General features: G+C 45.2%; 1 protein-coding gene across 1 annotated transcript in view; it reads right to left on the bottom strand.

Moving 5' to 3' along the window:
* The window catches only part of PAPPA (pappalysin 1), a 180,837-nt gene extending 178,470 nt beyond the window's left edge, over positions 1-2,367 (bottom strand). The window contains exon 1 of the mRNA XM_030286607.4: positions 422-2,367. Coding sequence (XP_030142467.4) covers positions 422-818 — 397 coding nt within the window. The 5' untranslated portion in view covers positions 819-2,367. The remainder of the gene's footprint in view (positions 1-421) is intronic.
* Between the last annotated feature and the right edge of the window lie 14,275 nt (positions 2,368-16,642).

Genomic DNA, 16,642 nt, shown 5'->3' with positions numbered 1-16,642 from the left:
GCTTTCAAACGCTCTACTTACAGTTCTCCAACCTGACAATCAGACAAAAACCCCACCGCAAGAGCCGCCTCTTCTACCTGCACCTCAATCCGCGCACCCAGAAAGACAGAAAAACTCCCCCAGGGCACTGCCATTTCCCCGATGCAAAAGTTTACATAACTTTTCCCGCGAGCCCGTACTTCCAGGCGGTCGGCAGAGCTCGGGGATCTCCCGGACCGTGTGGCGGGGCGAAGGCGAGCCCGGCAGAGGCGCTGCCATCCATCCATCCATCCATCCATCCATCCATCCATCCCCGGAGCGCCGCGGGGCACTCCCGCGGGGCTGGGTGTGCACAGCCCGCTCCCGGACACACGCACGCCTCCAGCCGCCTCCCGGCACCGAGCGGGGATGCTGCTGAAGCCACAGGCACGGCCGGACCTACCTGCAATGACAGCCGGAGATCTCTGTCCGCCTTCGGCTTTCAGCCACACTTGCAAAGTGAAGGCATCTCGGGGCAGCTCAACGTCTGCCTTCAGCCGCAGCTGATCACCTTGGCCACTGAAATAGAGCGCCCTGCTCGGGGTAAGGGACTCCTCTTCGTCCTTTACCTCCCGCTGTTGCCTCCTGCGGGGGACATGCCCAGGCTCCAGCCCAGCAGTGGAGCGCCTTCCTCGGGCTAACCTGGTGGCACAGGTGCCCGGGGCAGTGTGGAGGAGCTGGCGGCTGTGCCTGGTGTCCCTTCGTGCCCTGCGGGAGCGCTCGTCCATCCCACATTCGGGTCCACTGGCTAGGGCTGTACAGAGAAGCGCAAGAGGCAGCAGCAAACTCCAGAGCTGCATTTCCAATCTTCCCCCCCCTTCTCCCCTGCAAATCCTCCCGATCTGCCAGCTTTGGGCTCCTCCTTGCCTTGACTTTCTTCTCTTGTTCACCCTTCTTGGTATTTGCTCTTTTTATAACCCTTCTCAGTTGCTTTTTCTTTTCTTTTTTTCTTTTTCTTTCTTTCTTTTTCCTGCTTATAGATTTTTTTTTCTCCTTAAAACAAATAAAAAAATTCAAATAAATCAAAACTCCTTCTTGGTTGAAATGTATTTCTCTGTTCTTCCTTCTCTATCTGTCTTCTTCTCCTCTATTCCTCCACAGCTGGAACTCCTCTCTCTCTTCTTTTCTCTGCTGAATTTTCTTCCCTTTATTTTTTTTTCCTTCTTAAAAAAAACACACACACACACACTCACACACACTCAAAACAAAACAAAAACCCAAAACAACCCCCCAGCTTTCTCCAGGACTCAGACCCACTGATTTCCCTCCCCCCAAAAGATGCTCTAATCTATTTATTTTTTTGGCCTCCTTTATAACATAAGCCACAACCCCCTCCTTTCCCCCAACCTCCCCCCCTCCCTTCTTCTCCACAAAATGAAAGAAAAGAGAAAAAGCCCCTCAGAAGATGAGTAAACAAGAATATGCTAATCTACTCTAGGGTGCTCCACCTTCCCAATTGAATGATTCCCATTAAAACTGCAGGGATCATGACTAATCAATCAGCTTGAAGGAACAGATAGCTCCAGAGGTTCAAACACTTTTGCTGTTTTCCTTTTCCCCCCTTCTTTTCCTCTCTTCCTCTCTTTCCCCCTATCACTCCCCCTCCCTCCTTATTTATTTTTTAAAGAAGACAATCAAGATGAATGGATCAATGTGACAAAAATCCTGCACCCCCCTTTTTGCAGTCTCCCCAGCTTTCTTTCTCAGTCCAGTCCAAAACACACATTCCTATTTTTTTTTTCTTGGCAAAACAGAAAGCTATTTCTCCTCTCAGACTCCCCGTTGCACTTTGCTGGTAAACCTTATGCTCCTCTGCAGCACATAAAGAGTCTTGAAACTTGAGTCTCAGATTTTTTTTTTTTAATTGCTTTCTTTCTTTCTCTCTTTTCCACTCTCTCTCTCTTTCTCTAATTCCTTCTTTTCCTATTATTATTTTCTCAAAGTTATGCAATCAGCCAGGCTCCCCCTTTTGTGGTCCCCCTCAGTGCAGTTGTGTGCAGCTAATCCAAATGTTGCATCAAAGGTCCCCATCGAATCATCAGGAGCTAAAAGGAGAGAAGCTTTTTGAAGAGCATTTGCCTTCCAGAAGCTGTAGCAACAGAGTAGGATTTGGCTTTTGAGTGCTCCAAAGACTCCTGGGTTATTTTTTGGAAATAATGATTAAAAAAAAAAAAAATTATTAATTTTATTGGCGGGTTGAATCAAAAAATCCTCTCTCAAAATTGGTAATTTTCTGCCTAAGGAATTCAGCTCCCCTGGTTTCCTTGGCTTGGTTGTAGCCACAGGTAAGCTCCTGGCTGCTTGCTGGTTTGTAGATCTCTGTTTCTGAGCTGGGACGTTTCTTTTTTTTTCCTCTTTTCTTTTTTTTTTAATATTTTTTTTCACTCTTGAAAGATCTCAAAAGCTCCCCCTGATGGCAACAAAAAGGATTTTTCTAAGTCCTTAATCAGTGGAAATGACTTGGCAGTGGCGCTCACGGAACGTCCGGGCCACTGCTCTCCCCTGAAGAAATCCAGTAAAACCAAGTTAAATCACACCAAACCCGGTCACAAACCACTCACACCATCCTCTTCTTCCATCTCTAAATTGATGATTGTCACATCTTACTTTCCTATATATTTTCAACAAAAATCATGCACCAGAGTTTTCCTGGGACTGGCATCTTTCTGCTTCTGCAGGCTCCCCTGTTAGCATCGCTTAGTTCTGACAACTTCAATTTAAAATATACATTATAACAGTAGCGAAAATCAATTTTTTTCCAATGACAAAGGGCTGTTGCACGCTCACAACTCTTCCAAAAAAGTTATTTTTAAGTTTTTTGCTAGTTTGAACACTCCATGATACATGATTGGCTTTTTCAGTGCTGCTGGGTTTATCCACAGAAGTCAGCCAGAGCCACAGCCTTAAAGCCCCTCTCTATTCTCCAGCCCATCCCTCCACCACAGTTCTTCCTAAAAGAAAGACAAAATACTGGTAGCTTCTACAAAGTTTATAATACAAGACCTCCAAGCCATTAAGCCTCTCAACAACTGAGAGGAAACATTTAAGTGGGAAATAAACGGTACAAACTCCTATAAATGTCCTGAAGAACTCTCAGGGACATGAAAAAGACACTTCTGTCTCTGTGCCTGCTTGGCAGAAACAATTTAAGATCAGAGCTAAGTGTGCTGCACTGCACTGTTCTAAGTTAGCTCGTATAGGACACTGCAAATCAACCAAAAAACCCTAAAGTTTAAAACGAACCTGTTAAACTTCAGCAAGAGCTAAACCAGGAGGAATTCTGCTGCCAGGACACTGCTTGCTCCACATAACAACTCCTCCCAGGTCCCTGGGATCTCTGCACATGTAGAGGCTGGAAGAGCAGATTCTGGAAATAATGCTGGGTCTAGTTTTTCCAGGAGAAAAAGCTAATTCTGTGAAATCATGGTGTTTCTCAGGGACATCACGATTTGGCTGAAATCATCAAGGAAAATTACATCAATTTGATGGCACTGCATAATTTAATTTTGGACATACTTGACCTTTTATCTCTTACAAAAGGGTTTTACTGTGACCAAATCACACTTCAGTGCATCAGTCTGCAGCTCCAGTGACAAATTTTGGGATATTCTTGCTGCAGAGGAATAGCCCAGAGCTCTGCTTCCTGTACTTATGGAAGACAGACGTATGGAAAGATGGGATCTATCTCTAGCTCACAAATTACATCTTCAATCAGTTTTATTCCAAAGACATAGTGAAAGCATAGAGAAAATGTAATATATAAACTCTAGATGTGATAGAAAATGAAGTGGAAGAGATTTGATTTTAGGAATAGTGAGTAAATCTTGGATTCCTTAAGCCTGTGGGTCAGATCCAACTTACCTGACCAGATGAAATTCTCCCCTGCACAGATGGACATTTATTCTCTGCTTAAGCCAGTACTTAAATGATGTACAGACCTGGCAGAGAGGTTCCTGCCCAAGGAGAATAATCCTACTGCTGCACTTGAGTGCAATATTCTCCTCAGGAAAGGGAGAAGGAGATTGTCTTGAATCTAGAGGTATTTTCATGGGAAAAAGGCAAAAAAAAAAAAAAAAAAAGCATCTAACCCTAGTTACACATATAGAGAGAAGAATTAGAATAGATATTTATGACACTATGCCAAAAAATAGCATTGAGCTAAATGCTGTATGCAGTCATTATAAGGAGAAATACTCAGCAGGAATCTTAGCTGAAGCTGCCAATAACTCCCAGGTTCAAGACTGGAGCTGAGTGAATAAATCATAACAAATAATGGTTTTGTCAAATTTTGACTTTTTCCCCTCCTATTTGCAAGCAGACTGCGAAACCTCTCAAATATGTTTGAAATTACATGGCCATTTCTTCCTCAGCGTTAGTATTTCTTCGAGGCCAATTAGCACACAATTTGCTGTAATGTACACATTTTCACATTTGTTCTGTGTTAATTGGGCAAGGAAGTCACACAGCATTATTTTTGGCTCCCTGGGGGGTCAGGTTTAATCACTCATGATACAGTAAAATTACTAATTTTACATACGATGGGAGTTTCCATGCTCAAAACTCTCCTTGCGAAAAGCGGTGCTGGCTCTTCAAATTACTTACACGAAGGTCAATTAAAAACAATATTTCTTGAAAGTTGAGCTGAAAAGTCTGCCAGATACAACTGAATTGAGGCCCTACTATTCTGGGTAAGTATTTGTGCATATTTGTCCTCTCCGTGCACAACTCCATCGATCACAGCAGAGGTTTCACAGTCTTTACCCCTCACCGATATCCCAATCAAGTCTCTCCCAACTTGGCTTGGGTTAAGGATGGCTGGAACACAATCCAACAGCTACTCTGCTCAGAATCAGACAGGGCCCAGACACCAGATTTTAACACAACGTGTTGGATTCAGGGCATATTTTATGCAATCAGCAATGGTATGATTGGAATCACGCTGCCTCCACAGAGCAGCACGGAATGAAACCCAACGAGCTGAGAACAGCTTCAAACAAAAGGGGACTTGGGCATCCTGGCTTGTGAATCCCATGAAGTCCAGCACCTTTTAGGAGAAATAAAGCCACTTGCTTGGTGGCATAGTGGTGGTACAGGGGTTGCATTGGGTGGAGTGTGGCCACAGCTCCTCTGAGGAAACACTAATGAATGAAACACTAATAACTGAAAAAAACCCAACAGTGAAAACATGTGAAGCATGTTCTGTCTTGGAAAAGACTTAACAGAAGACCTAACGTGGACTCAGTGTAAATACACCAGATTTTTTGTTGTTTTCTCTATCTGTCATTCTTCCTCTTATTTTAAACAGAGTGATTAAAAGTCTGTGCTCTGCCCCCACTGTTGCACTCCGTACTGATAACAATCCTGATTTCAAGGATTTATGACTATTGCCTGCACACTCATCATTCCACACAACTCCACTCACTTGAAATCACAATGCCAACTCTGTGTTGCCTTTATTAGTGGAGACTCTTCTTTATTAAGAGTCTCTTCTGCTGCTGGTCCCTCAGCTGCTCCTTATGTAAAATACTCTGTTAATTTACATCAATAAAACAGCCCCATGTCAATTTGAAACACACCCTTTAATCCAGAAAAGTTTACTGAACAGTTAAGGAGTGCAATAAATGACAATCAGGACTAAATGCATAATTGATGATTTTAGGAAGGTTTCAGTAATTTTATAAGGTAATTTGCAGTCAGTGGCTATAAATTCCTATTTAAACCTGGCATGCCACTCTTTTTTGCCCTGCAGAGAGCTGTATTTCCTAACAATACTGATGCCTGTTTGCCTGGAATTCAGTTACTTTATCCTTCAAATTTCCCTCATGAAATGTTGCATTTCCAGAAAAAGTTACATATTCTTTGTATTTTTTTTTACCACATTCTTGAAATACCTTCTGGGGGGTGGGGAAAAAAAAAATCTCTGTTCTACATTGTGGTGAGAGTGATAAGCCATGGTAGATGATGTAAGGGGCACAATCTTCAATTAAACCATGTAAATGCTGATTAAATTAGTGGATCTATTTTGATTTGGACTGACTGCTCTAATTCTGGGTGCTCAGGATGGGCTTTCCAGGTGAAGTCCTGGCACTGGAATCCTGCCCTGACTGAAATCCTTGGCATGAAGAGAGAACAACCGTGACCTCACCTGCATGGTGTCACTCCAAGGCCATGTCCCTGTGACTAAAACATGAACGTGGGGATGTACCAGGTTTGTGGGATCAGCCCCAGTGAGTCCTACAGGGTGAGTTTTGGACCAGACCTTTCACATCCCACTTCTCCAGGGCCACATCTCAATGTGGGAGAGCACCAGGCAGGTTCAAAACCAGCAGACTGTTGGGGGCAGCAAAATCACAGCCTAAAGCAAAAGGTGCTGAGAGGAGGAAGGGCCTCGTGGGTCTCAGCAAGTGCCCACAGTGCCCTGCCCAGCCCGGCACACACCCCCAGCCCAGGTCATCCCTGTGTGCCCTTGGCAGGGACAAAATCTCAGCACCCTCCCCAGGCCTTCCTGGCATTGCCCCTCCATCCAAAGCAATGCTTGGAGCCACCTGCCCCTCTCACACGAGTTTAAAATTCCAACAAGGACATAAAACCTTTTTGCTCTCCCCTCTCAGTTAAGAAGCCTAAAATGAGGCTTCTTTTCAAAGTCTGCTCACTCAGAGATTTAAGTTTCCCAGATGAAATCATGATGGTAAGAGCCAGAACTGCAGAACACTGTTTATCTCTTCTGCACTGTTTGCCCCATGAGGAATTCTGGAGATGCCATGAAAAAACAAGGAAAACCCTGTGGAGTGCATGAGGAGATCCTCTGGTTTTCCATAGTGCAAGATGTGGTTCCCAAACTATCTCACCTAAAAGCCATACATCCTCCAGTACTTCTGGGTTTGGATCAAAAGCTGGAAGAGAATAGGACCTGGTTGGGATGGAATAAGGAACAACACAAGCAGTCAGCTGCCCAGGAAGGAAAAAAAACCCTGGTGATTTCCATCTCCTGGTGATTTGCAGACACTGGTAGCTGTTTTATTGCTGGCAGGAGAGGGACAGAGCCATTGATTTATTTGTCCCTGAGCACTGCCACTGTGTTTGGGCTCCCTTGAGAGAGCTGTGCCCATGACAGCACCAACATCTGCTGGGGCCTCCTCAAATCCACCTCTGGAATGCACAGGAGTAGCCAGGCTCCCACAGCAGCCAAGACCAAATCATGAGGATTTGTCAGAGAAAAGAATGTTTCACTGAACCAAAGATGTATCTGACAGCACCAGACAGCCAAGTAACTCTGCAACTGAAAAAAACGTGGTCTTGCTTTTTACTAAAAAAGAAAAAAACCACCAGGGGTGCCCTGGCTCTGTAAACATGAAGTGCATGAGCAGATGTTCCACCCGTGAATCCACACACAACCCACAGCACCACAGTCACTGTTCATTTGTCACCTCCCCACAGCAAGCCTCAGCCCAGAGGTCAAGGACTGGCTGAGCTCTGGAGCCTAAACTCTTCTCCTGGACCTCCAAAAGTCCTCCCCACAAGATAAACAGCCTGCAGGGGTACAGAGAGAGGAGGGGGCTGCCTTGGGAAGGCACAGGGGGCCTCTGCTCTCTGGGTACCTGTGCAGAAGATGCATGGGAGGTCATCACTCTTCCAGGGCTTTGCTCTCACATCTTCCTCCAACCATATATCACTTGAAAAACATTAATGAGAGTGAGCTCAGCAGCAGCAGCTCTGCTGGAGGAGGAACCCAGGAGAAGCAATGGGGTGGCACTCCAGCCCCTCACACAGGGTGGGCTCCCTCTGGCAGAGTGGCATCACTGGGAGAGAGGTGGGTCCAGGAGATGGGGATGGAGAAGAGGGTTCTGCTTGTGCTTTTCCCTCAGAAGAGCCACACAAGCTGCTCTGAAAGCCAGAAGGGAAGTTTGGTGCAGGTGTGTGTGTACACACAGGGAGAGATGAGGAGCAGGACCCAAACAGATGGAAATGCAAGGCTCAGGAATAATGTAGACAATTCAAATACATCAGGTCATGCATGATTTGGTATTCAAGGGCAGCATCTTCTAGAAAGTTTAACATACCCAAATGTTTTTTCCTAAACCAGATTTCTGCTTCAAAGCCAGTAGTAACAGGATTAACAAAAGAGACCTGCCATGTCTTGCTATTGAAGATGATAATCAAGCAAACGATAAACAAATTGATCAAGAGAAAGAGACCATGTGTCAGTCTGCAGCAAGGAAGCCAAAAGACAGAATTCGGAGGAAAAGCTGCTCGGCATTTGACAGCTATTCCCAGTGAAATGGGATTTCCCCTCTCTGCTTTCATTTGAATGGCATTTGAAAAACACAGCTGCAGAGGCCCATGCACACCAGGGATGGAGCCAAGAGGGGAACCCTCCCAGTCCTCAGCAGCAGATCTGAAGGGAGCAGCTTGTCCTGAATGCACAGCACCCAGGGTACAAGTCAAGTCCTTCCCTCAAACCTTCCCAAACCTTCACAGGCGCCTGATCCCAGCACCCTGAGACGCCCCATCGATCAGCAAAGGGCAGCTTCTGCCCCAGGCTGGCACAGGAGGCTCCCTCAGACCAAACAGCACTCCTGGCATGGGAACCATCCTCTGCCAGCTGTGGATCATCCCTTAGGCCTGGAGCTCAGAGCACTGGATCTGGCACTGCAGGGCGAGGTGGTTGCCTGCCTGGAAGGTATAACCAGTCTCTGCAATCATGTGCTTGGCTCCAGAATTTGAAAAATCTCATAAATTTCTGTGTCACCCCCTTGCACCTGAAGCAGCCCCTCCCCAGTCCTCCCTTCCTGATCCCAGCCAAGCTTCCCCAGCATCATTCCAGCCCTGCACCCCAGCTGCTTCATCTTCCTGTGCCCCCCAATGCTCTGCCCCCAGAGCCCACAGATATTAATTGATTTGTCAAAAGAGAGTTCAGGCAAGGATGTATTAAATCTGAGCATTCCACTCATACCTCCCGGGCTTCCCAGTGCAACTGAGATTCCTCAAACATGGTAAAAAAACAAAACAAGACAAAACAAAACGGAGGAGGGAAGAACAGAAAGAGTGGAAATAGAAACCAGACAGATGAAAAGCAGAAGGAAAAAGAAAACCAACAACAAAACAAAAAGAATTTGGAAGACAGCCCTCACTAAAAGCTGCAGGTTGGGGTTTTTTTGGCTAAAAGTTTGGCATCTGTGGCCTCCTGTGATATGTCAGGGGATGACATAAATGCAATATAGCAAGCTTGATAGGAAACAATTGCCATATGTGAGGGTGGTGGCAGCCCGTGCTTTCCCCGCCACCCCCTATTGCTTTCGTCTGCGCTAAAGCTGAGTTTAAACAAGTGAAGTCCATCTCTATCTGTCTAAATGTATAAATACATTTTCAGCCAAGACCCACCACTGGCTGCAGTTGTATGGCAACTCTTAGTCGATATGTCTAAGCAGGGTTTTTTTGACTTTATCCCCAACTGATTGTTAATGCATTTAGCAGCATTTTCAGAAATTCCCTTTGCTCTCGGAGGTGATACCCGGGTCTCCAGCGAGACCTCACAGATCCCTCTGATGCAGCACAGCTCAGCAGCGAGTGTCAGCATTTGTTTGCCCACGAGCACAGAAAACCAGAAAGCATCATATGGACAGCTGTAAAAGCTGCAGAGAGCTGGACCTGAAAGAGCTACAACCTTGTTTGTGTTGGAGGAGATCTCCTGTATCCTTCTTTTAAAGCTGGTGGTTATTGCTCGAGCACATCCGTGTGCAGAATTGGACACGCTGCACGGGCTGTGCTGCTGAAAAGGCAGCTCAGCTCTGCTGCTCAGGCAGGTAATTAAACCCATCAGCGAGTGAATGACCTGGTTAAGGATCTCAAGAAAATAGAAAATTCCTCAGGAGGCAAAAAACTGGAATTGAAATATCAAAATTTATCCTGGAGCAAAAAATAGCCTCCTTTCATTCTTTTGCCACCAATGCTTTAAAAAAGGATGAGGAAAATGAAAAGTGCACCAAATAATACATGAAAACATTCTCCCCAACTAAATAGACATAGAAGCACAAAGACCTGTATATATTCAGTACTATTTTTAGAAAACATTTAAACCTCCAGACTTCAAAATTAATTCTCCAAAGTACATTTCTATAGTGCAATACAAATCTCATTAATTCCACAGTTCATAATATTTATACAAGAAGGTACCCTTTGTTATTAAATGCTATAGGACCTGCCCAGAAAGGTTAGAAACTCTTTCTAGGGTACCAAAACCTTTTTAGATCAATTCATCTCTAAAAAAAGCTGGGGCTGATTTTAATTTGATCAGCCTTGAGTTTGTTGTCGGAATAGTTTACTGAGCAGCTCCTATGGAAAACAGTGAGGCTTTTTATTGACAAATGAAATCAATTTTGTTAGGAGTATTCACAATATTTCAGCCCTTAAAATGTTATGTGCTCCAATTCAGCACAAGCTTTGTGGCAAGGAGTGTATTGCCAGCTTTTAATAGCTGCCTGTGGAATTTACAGCAATGACTTCCTGGGGAATGTGGGGAACTTTCTCACCAAAGGTGAGTGGGGTGATGAGTCCTGATGCACAGGTTGAGACAAATTAACCAAAATCAAGGTATTCTGGTGCCTACTTTTCCAGTTATGTCAGTGGAAGAGAAGAATTTAAATGGGAGGTGACATTTACATATTCTGTGCTAATTTTCTACCAGGTCAAAGTGACAGCTGGTCTTTGCTAACCATGGCTGTACTTGACAAGGGGATGGAGCTGATCTGATCCTTTTTGATTGCCTCATGTGACCCTTCACTCCTCAAAACACCACCTAGAATCCACCTGAACATGGGAAGGAGCTGGAGCTGCTGGAGAGATCCAGAGGATCCAGGGGGATCAGAGGGATGGAGCAGCTCTGGAGGGAAGGCTGGCACAGCTGGGGTCGTTCACCTAGAGAGGAGAAGCTTTGGGATGAGCTCAGTGGCCTTGCAGAGCCTGAATGAGCCAAAAAGAAACAGAGAGAAACTTTTTGGAGTGACAGAACAAGAGGGAATGGCTTCATACCGACAGAGTTAGAGGGTTAGATCAGATATTAGGAAGAAATTATTTATTTAGAGATTAATGAAGCCACGCCACAGGGTGCCCAGAGCAGCTGTGGCTGCCCCTGGATCCCTGGAAGTGTCTAAGGCCAGGCTGGATGGAGCTTGGAACAATTTGGGGTAGTGGAAAGTGTCCCTGATCATGGCAGAGGAGTTGGGAGCAGACAATCTTTAAGGTCTCTCCCAACCCAAACCATTCTGCAGTTCAGAGGGACCAGGGCAGAGCTGCAGCAGACAAAAACTTGTGCTGACATTTATGACACAATTTCAAGCCTTCATCCATAGCATCTTTTGCCAGCACAAAATTCACCAAGGCTGCCATCAGAGAAATGCAATTGGAAACTGAGAAAGATTAGCAGGCTCAAGAACCATTTCTTTAAACCGCATCCTATATTGGGGTTTTGTTTCCTCATTCCACCAGCTTACTTTTAGTAAGGCTGATTGTAACAACAGCATGAAATTAAGAGAGGGGGGGGGGGGGAAAGGGGGGGGGGGGGGAAGGAAGAAAAAGCACTCTGTCTGTTTAGATTGGGTCACATTGTGAATTTAGGTTTCATTTTTCTCTTAATTTTTTGCAAAGATTGGCCTTAAGAAGAAACACATTTCTGGAATTGGGAACCTACAGCATGGTACAGCTTTCAAGACACCATGCCAAAGTGTCTCTTTAATTATTTTTTAGATGAATTTTCCTTGTTCTCAGCTAATGGGTAACAGACCATGTCACAAAAATATTCCACATCCCTGTTTATTCAGCAGAGGAGAGCTTTTTCTAAGAGTTTTCAAGGGATCTAAAAAATATAGGCAGAGACTCCTTGGAACAGGTACCTACAGGCTGTAGGTACCTACTTCAGGTTCACTGAGCCCCATTTAGCCCAGGAGTTCTCATTTCAGCTGCAATTTAAGATTAAACTTGGGATGCTCATGAGGCAACAGACCTGTCTGTGTCCCTGTTCCCAGAGTAAAACCCTAAGAGAGCTCCCAGAAACTACAGGTACAGCTTCAACAGCCCTTTAAATTGTACAAAATAAACCCACTCGAGCTATTAAGATGTTTTTGACGTTGAAGATCAGTGAGCCCATAGAAGTTAACAGATAGTCCTGAGTTGCCTTCAGCCAGAGCAGCCATAAGAAACGCTGGAGGAAGGCATTTTTGGCTGTAAGAGGCGCCAAGGCCCATGGCAGGAGGGACTGGGGGAAGCCAGCTGAGAAAACTGGCACTGGGGAGCTCTCAGCTCCTCCAGGACCAGCCCTAACCTTCAGGAAGCACTGCCAGAGCACCGTGTTGGTTTGGGGCACCCCAGACAAGGGGGATGCCCCAAACTGGTGTCGGATGCTGGGGAGAGGGAAGCCCAAAGCCCCAGCCAGCCCCGCTCTGAGGGACAGGGTGAGATCCTCTTTCCACAGGAAATACAACTTTTCCCTTCCCAAAAGGGCTGCAGAAGCCAGCCTGCTTTTTGTTCTCAGTAATCACTTTACCAATATTTCAAAGGCATTATGTAACTGAAACAGTGTAAAGTTATTGCTACCGACATTGTCAATAAATCATTAACATTTCTTAACAGGAACAGCACGACTGTTCATGTCATGGCTGTCTCATTCACTTTCAAATCAAAGCTTTCAAATTAAATATTCATTTAATATTAAAATATTAATGCAGACCCACTGTTTCTGTAATATTAATTTCTTATGGCATTTCCAGGCAAATGCATATATTATAAACTTCATCTCCCACAGGAGGTCCCTCAGCCTTCCCTTTCCTTCTTCCAGCATTATCCTGATCCTGGGCCAGGAAGGGACTTCGGGAGCAGGAGGGGCTGCCTGATGAAGGGAAAGCAAGGTGGATAATTTAACTTAAAGTATCCCATTCCTGCCCTCCCACACAACCTCCCCACCCTTAGAGCAGGATATCGAAGGCTGCCATTATATCTCCCGCCTCCAGAATGAGTCATTCATACATTCAGCAATTCCTGTTGGAAAAACAGTGAATGCCTCTGCCACCAGAGCCCATTACAGAAATCAAACTTTGCAAATCAATAGGGAGGGGCAAGATCTGAGGCATTTCAAGGCACACTCCTGGTCTCCCCAGGCTCGGTAGGAGCAGAATTGATCTGACAATAAGCTTTTACAACTTTAATGCCTATGGTAGCAGGAGGCAAATACCTGGGTGGGAAGCAGGTCAGAGGAATACAGTGCTGCCCTCCTGGATAGTTTCCTCCCTTTTTTTTTTTTTAATATTGTTTTTGTTTCTGGTTTTTGTTTTTTTTTTTTTTTTTTTTCTGGTTTGTTTTTGATTTTGGTTTTGTTTGTTTATCATTGTTGCTTTGTTTGTTTTTGTGTTTTTTGGTTTTTATATTTTTTATTTTTTGTGTTGTTGTTGGTTGGTTTCTGTTTCAGTTTGGTTTTTTTCTGTTAATTTTCTTTCCCAGTGGCTCATCTCAGGCAAAATGACATGGAATGGAAATTCAGAGAGGCACTTTCATGGCTGTACCATGGCTCACCCCTCGTCCGTCTGTCCCTGCATGAGGCTCCCCAGAGGCATCGAGCTGGAGGGAACCTTTGGCACCCCAAGGAAAGCTTGGGGCTGTCAAACGCTTCACCCTGTAGGAAATAATTCTCCCTGGGAGGATCCAAAGGAGAAGTTAAGAATATTCACCAACAATTTGTCAAAACAAAACACCTCTCAGAACTGCTGATTTTTCTGCACAGTTGTGCTGGTTTGGGCTGGGGGAGGAGTTAATTTTCCTCATAGTAGTTGGTGTGGGGCTGTGTTTTGGATTTGGGCTGGAAACAGTGTCAATTACTCAGGGAAAACTTTTTTATTTGGCATTGCTGAGCAGCAATTATGCACCATGGCCTTTTTACATTTTTATTCTTTTCCACAGAGGCCTTTTCTGCCTTTCACCCCACCAGCAGAAAGGCTGGGGGTGCTCAGGGAGTTGGGGGAACCTCCCCCAGCACAGGGCAGCATGCTCAGCACACAAAGGTGGGGCAGAAAGAGGAAGAGGGGAACACTGAGGGATGGAGTTTGTCTTCACCTTATACACACTGGGAAATGCCTGAGCCCCTGCTGGGATGGGAATGAATTCCTCAGTTTGCTTTGTTTTTCTGCATGGGTTTTGCTTCACCTGTTGACTGTCTGTATCTCAACCCACGAGTTCCTCTTCAGGTCTGGCAATCAAGGACCCCTCACTGCCTCAGGCCCCCAGAGATGGAAACAAAAGTGAGTTGGGGGGAGCAAATTTGGGATCAGTGACTTAATTACCTGAAGCTGGAATTGGCAGCTAAATCCCCAATATGCAAATGGCCCAAACTTACAAAAATGTGCAAACCTGAGATCTATTTTTGGGTGTATCCCCTGGGGGGCTTCATTTGCCTAAAATGTACCTGAAAGCTCTTCAATAAATATTCCTGCTTTTTAGTCTCTTAATTTTGTCTGGCCTCTGCTTTTAGGTAGCCTGAAAAAGGCATCACTCTCACTTTTCCTCTTCCCATTCTCCCCTCATCCCCAGAAGGGGCTGGCGGGGAGCGGCTGTGTGGGGCCGAGCTGCCGGCTGGGGTTAAACCACAACAGTTTACTATAATTACTTCTGCTGCCTGGAGCTCCCTTATCCCTCCTCCTGAGACCATTAAACCTATGCTGCTCTTCTTCAGAGCAAGGAAGAAAAGCTCTTCAGCCTTTAGTCTCCTTGGTATTTTCTCTCGCTCTTTCCTTCCCCACTCATGAGACATGCTGGGGTTTGTTTGGGGATTTGGGTTGCATGGTTGGGGAGGTTGTGTTGCTCTTTTAAACCGAGTATATAAAATCTGCATAAAATTCATTCACTTGCATTCTTCAGGGGAAGGGAAGTTATTTCTTGTCTCAATTGGCCAATGGCTCCAGACCTCCCATCTCTGCATCCTTTCAAGCCCTGTGGGGTCTCCAAGACAGGGGCAGCATTATCAAGGCTCAACACCAACTTCTAACAGGAGTGGCCACAAGCTGCAACTAAAATACTCTGGTGCTGGATTTCAGATTACTTGTTGGGTGCTGACTTTAAAATGATGGCAGATTCACAGAAAACCTAAAATGGTTTGAGTTGGAAGGGACCTTAAAAACCATCTGATTCCAACCCCTCTGCCATGGGCAGGGACACCTTCCACTATCCCAGGTTGCTCCCAGCCTGGCTCCAACCTGGCCTTGGACACGCCCAGGGATCCAGAGGCAGCCACAGCTGCTCTGGGCGTCCCATTCCAGGGCCTCACCACCCCCACAGGGAAGAAAAAAATTCTTATCCAATAAAAAGAGCAGGAAGTGCCAAGATAGAGATTCCACATCTCTGTGTCCTTCTAATCCTGCTACGTGCCAAGACTTTGTGTCTGGATAATCCTGGCCTGAGTGCTCAGTGGGATTACAAGAGCCACATTCTCATTTATTCTGCATACAAGAAAATTGGTTTGCTCAAAAGTGTTCTTGCCTTTCTTTGAGGTTTGTCATCACAAGGCATGTTGCAGATGCCATTTCATCACTTAGGATTAAACCCACGATGGACTATCTTTGAGTGCTGTCTTTTGGTATTCTTATCTCTAGGAGAAGATTCTGGAAGCTTGGTCTACCTGAGGGTTCTTCTGCTTATCAGTCTTTCTTTCCATGTAAATACCATACAAATATCATCTTTGGAAACTGCATTCCTGGATAGAAACTAGTGGTGTGACCAATAAATATTGGAAATCACAGTAATCACATGCCAGGGTACAGCCATCACCTCAGAAGAAGCAGAGAAACCCACCAGTTCTTCCAGGAAAATCCCTCTCCCAGCCACTCTCCCTTCTCTCACATCCCTGCCCCTCTCCCTCCTCTCTCAGCAGCCACCTCCCACTAACCCCATCCTTCTTCACTCCTGCCAAAAATTGTTCTTCCACATCCAACCCCAAATCTAGCATTCACCTCTCCTCTTCTTTCCCGTTCTCTAATTGCATCCTTCAAATCTTGTATTGTCCAGCTCCTGTACATTCACTTTCCTCCTTCCATTACTCTCACTTTCCATTCTACCTCCCTCATCCTTCCCATTTGCAAATGGTATCTGTCCTTCTTTAGATACCATTTTGCCCTTTGTCCCTCCAAATCAGCCTCCAGCCCCTGGAAGCTCTCCCTGCCTATTTTACCTTCTCCCTGTAAAAGTTTTCCTAACTTTTCTTCCTTCCTTTTTTTTTTTTTTTTTTTTTTTTTAAGGATGCTCCATAAAAATAAACTATCTTCTTTTTTGAAAGTCCCTGTGACCATTAAACCACCACACTCAGCAGTGAATTTTTACAGCTCCTCATAAAGCCTCCTGCAGTCCCATTATAGTTGACTGAGGGAATAAAACATGGCTCAAAAATAATCCCAACTGTCTCCCATTACTGATTTCCTCTCGTGCCTCTCAACCTGCTTAAAAAAAAAAAAAAATCAACATATAAGAAGTACTCTGTCCCCAAATTTCAGAGTAGTGCCCAAAGGGCACAGGAGAAGGGAGAAGAGAGCCTCCAGGGCAACTCCTGGATCCATCCTGATGGTTTCCAGTCCTTGGCCAAAACAGGGAGCAG

This window comes from Taeniopygia guttata, chromosome 17, assembly GCF_048771995.1.
Source record: "Taeniopygia guttata chromosome 17, bTaeGut7.mat, whole genome shotgun sequence".
Taxonomy (NCBI): domain Eukaryota; kingdom Metazoa; phylum Chordata; class Aves; order Passeriformes; family Estrildidae; genus Taeniopygia; species Taeniopygia guttata.
Note: the sequence above shows the minus strand (reverse complement) of the source record. Positions and strands in the feature narration are given on the sequence as shown.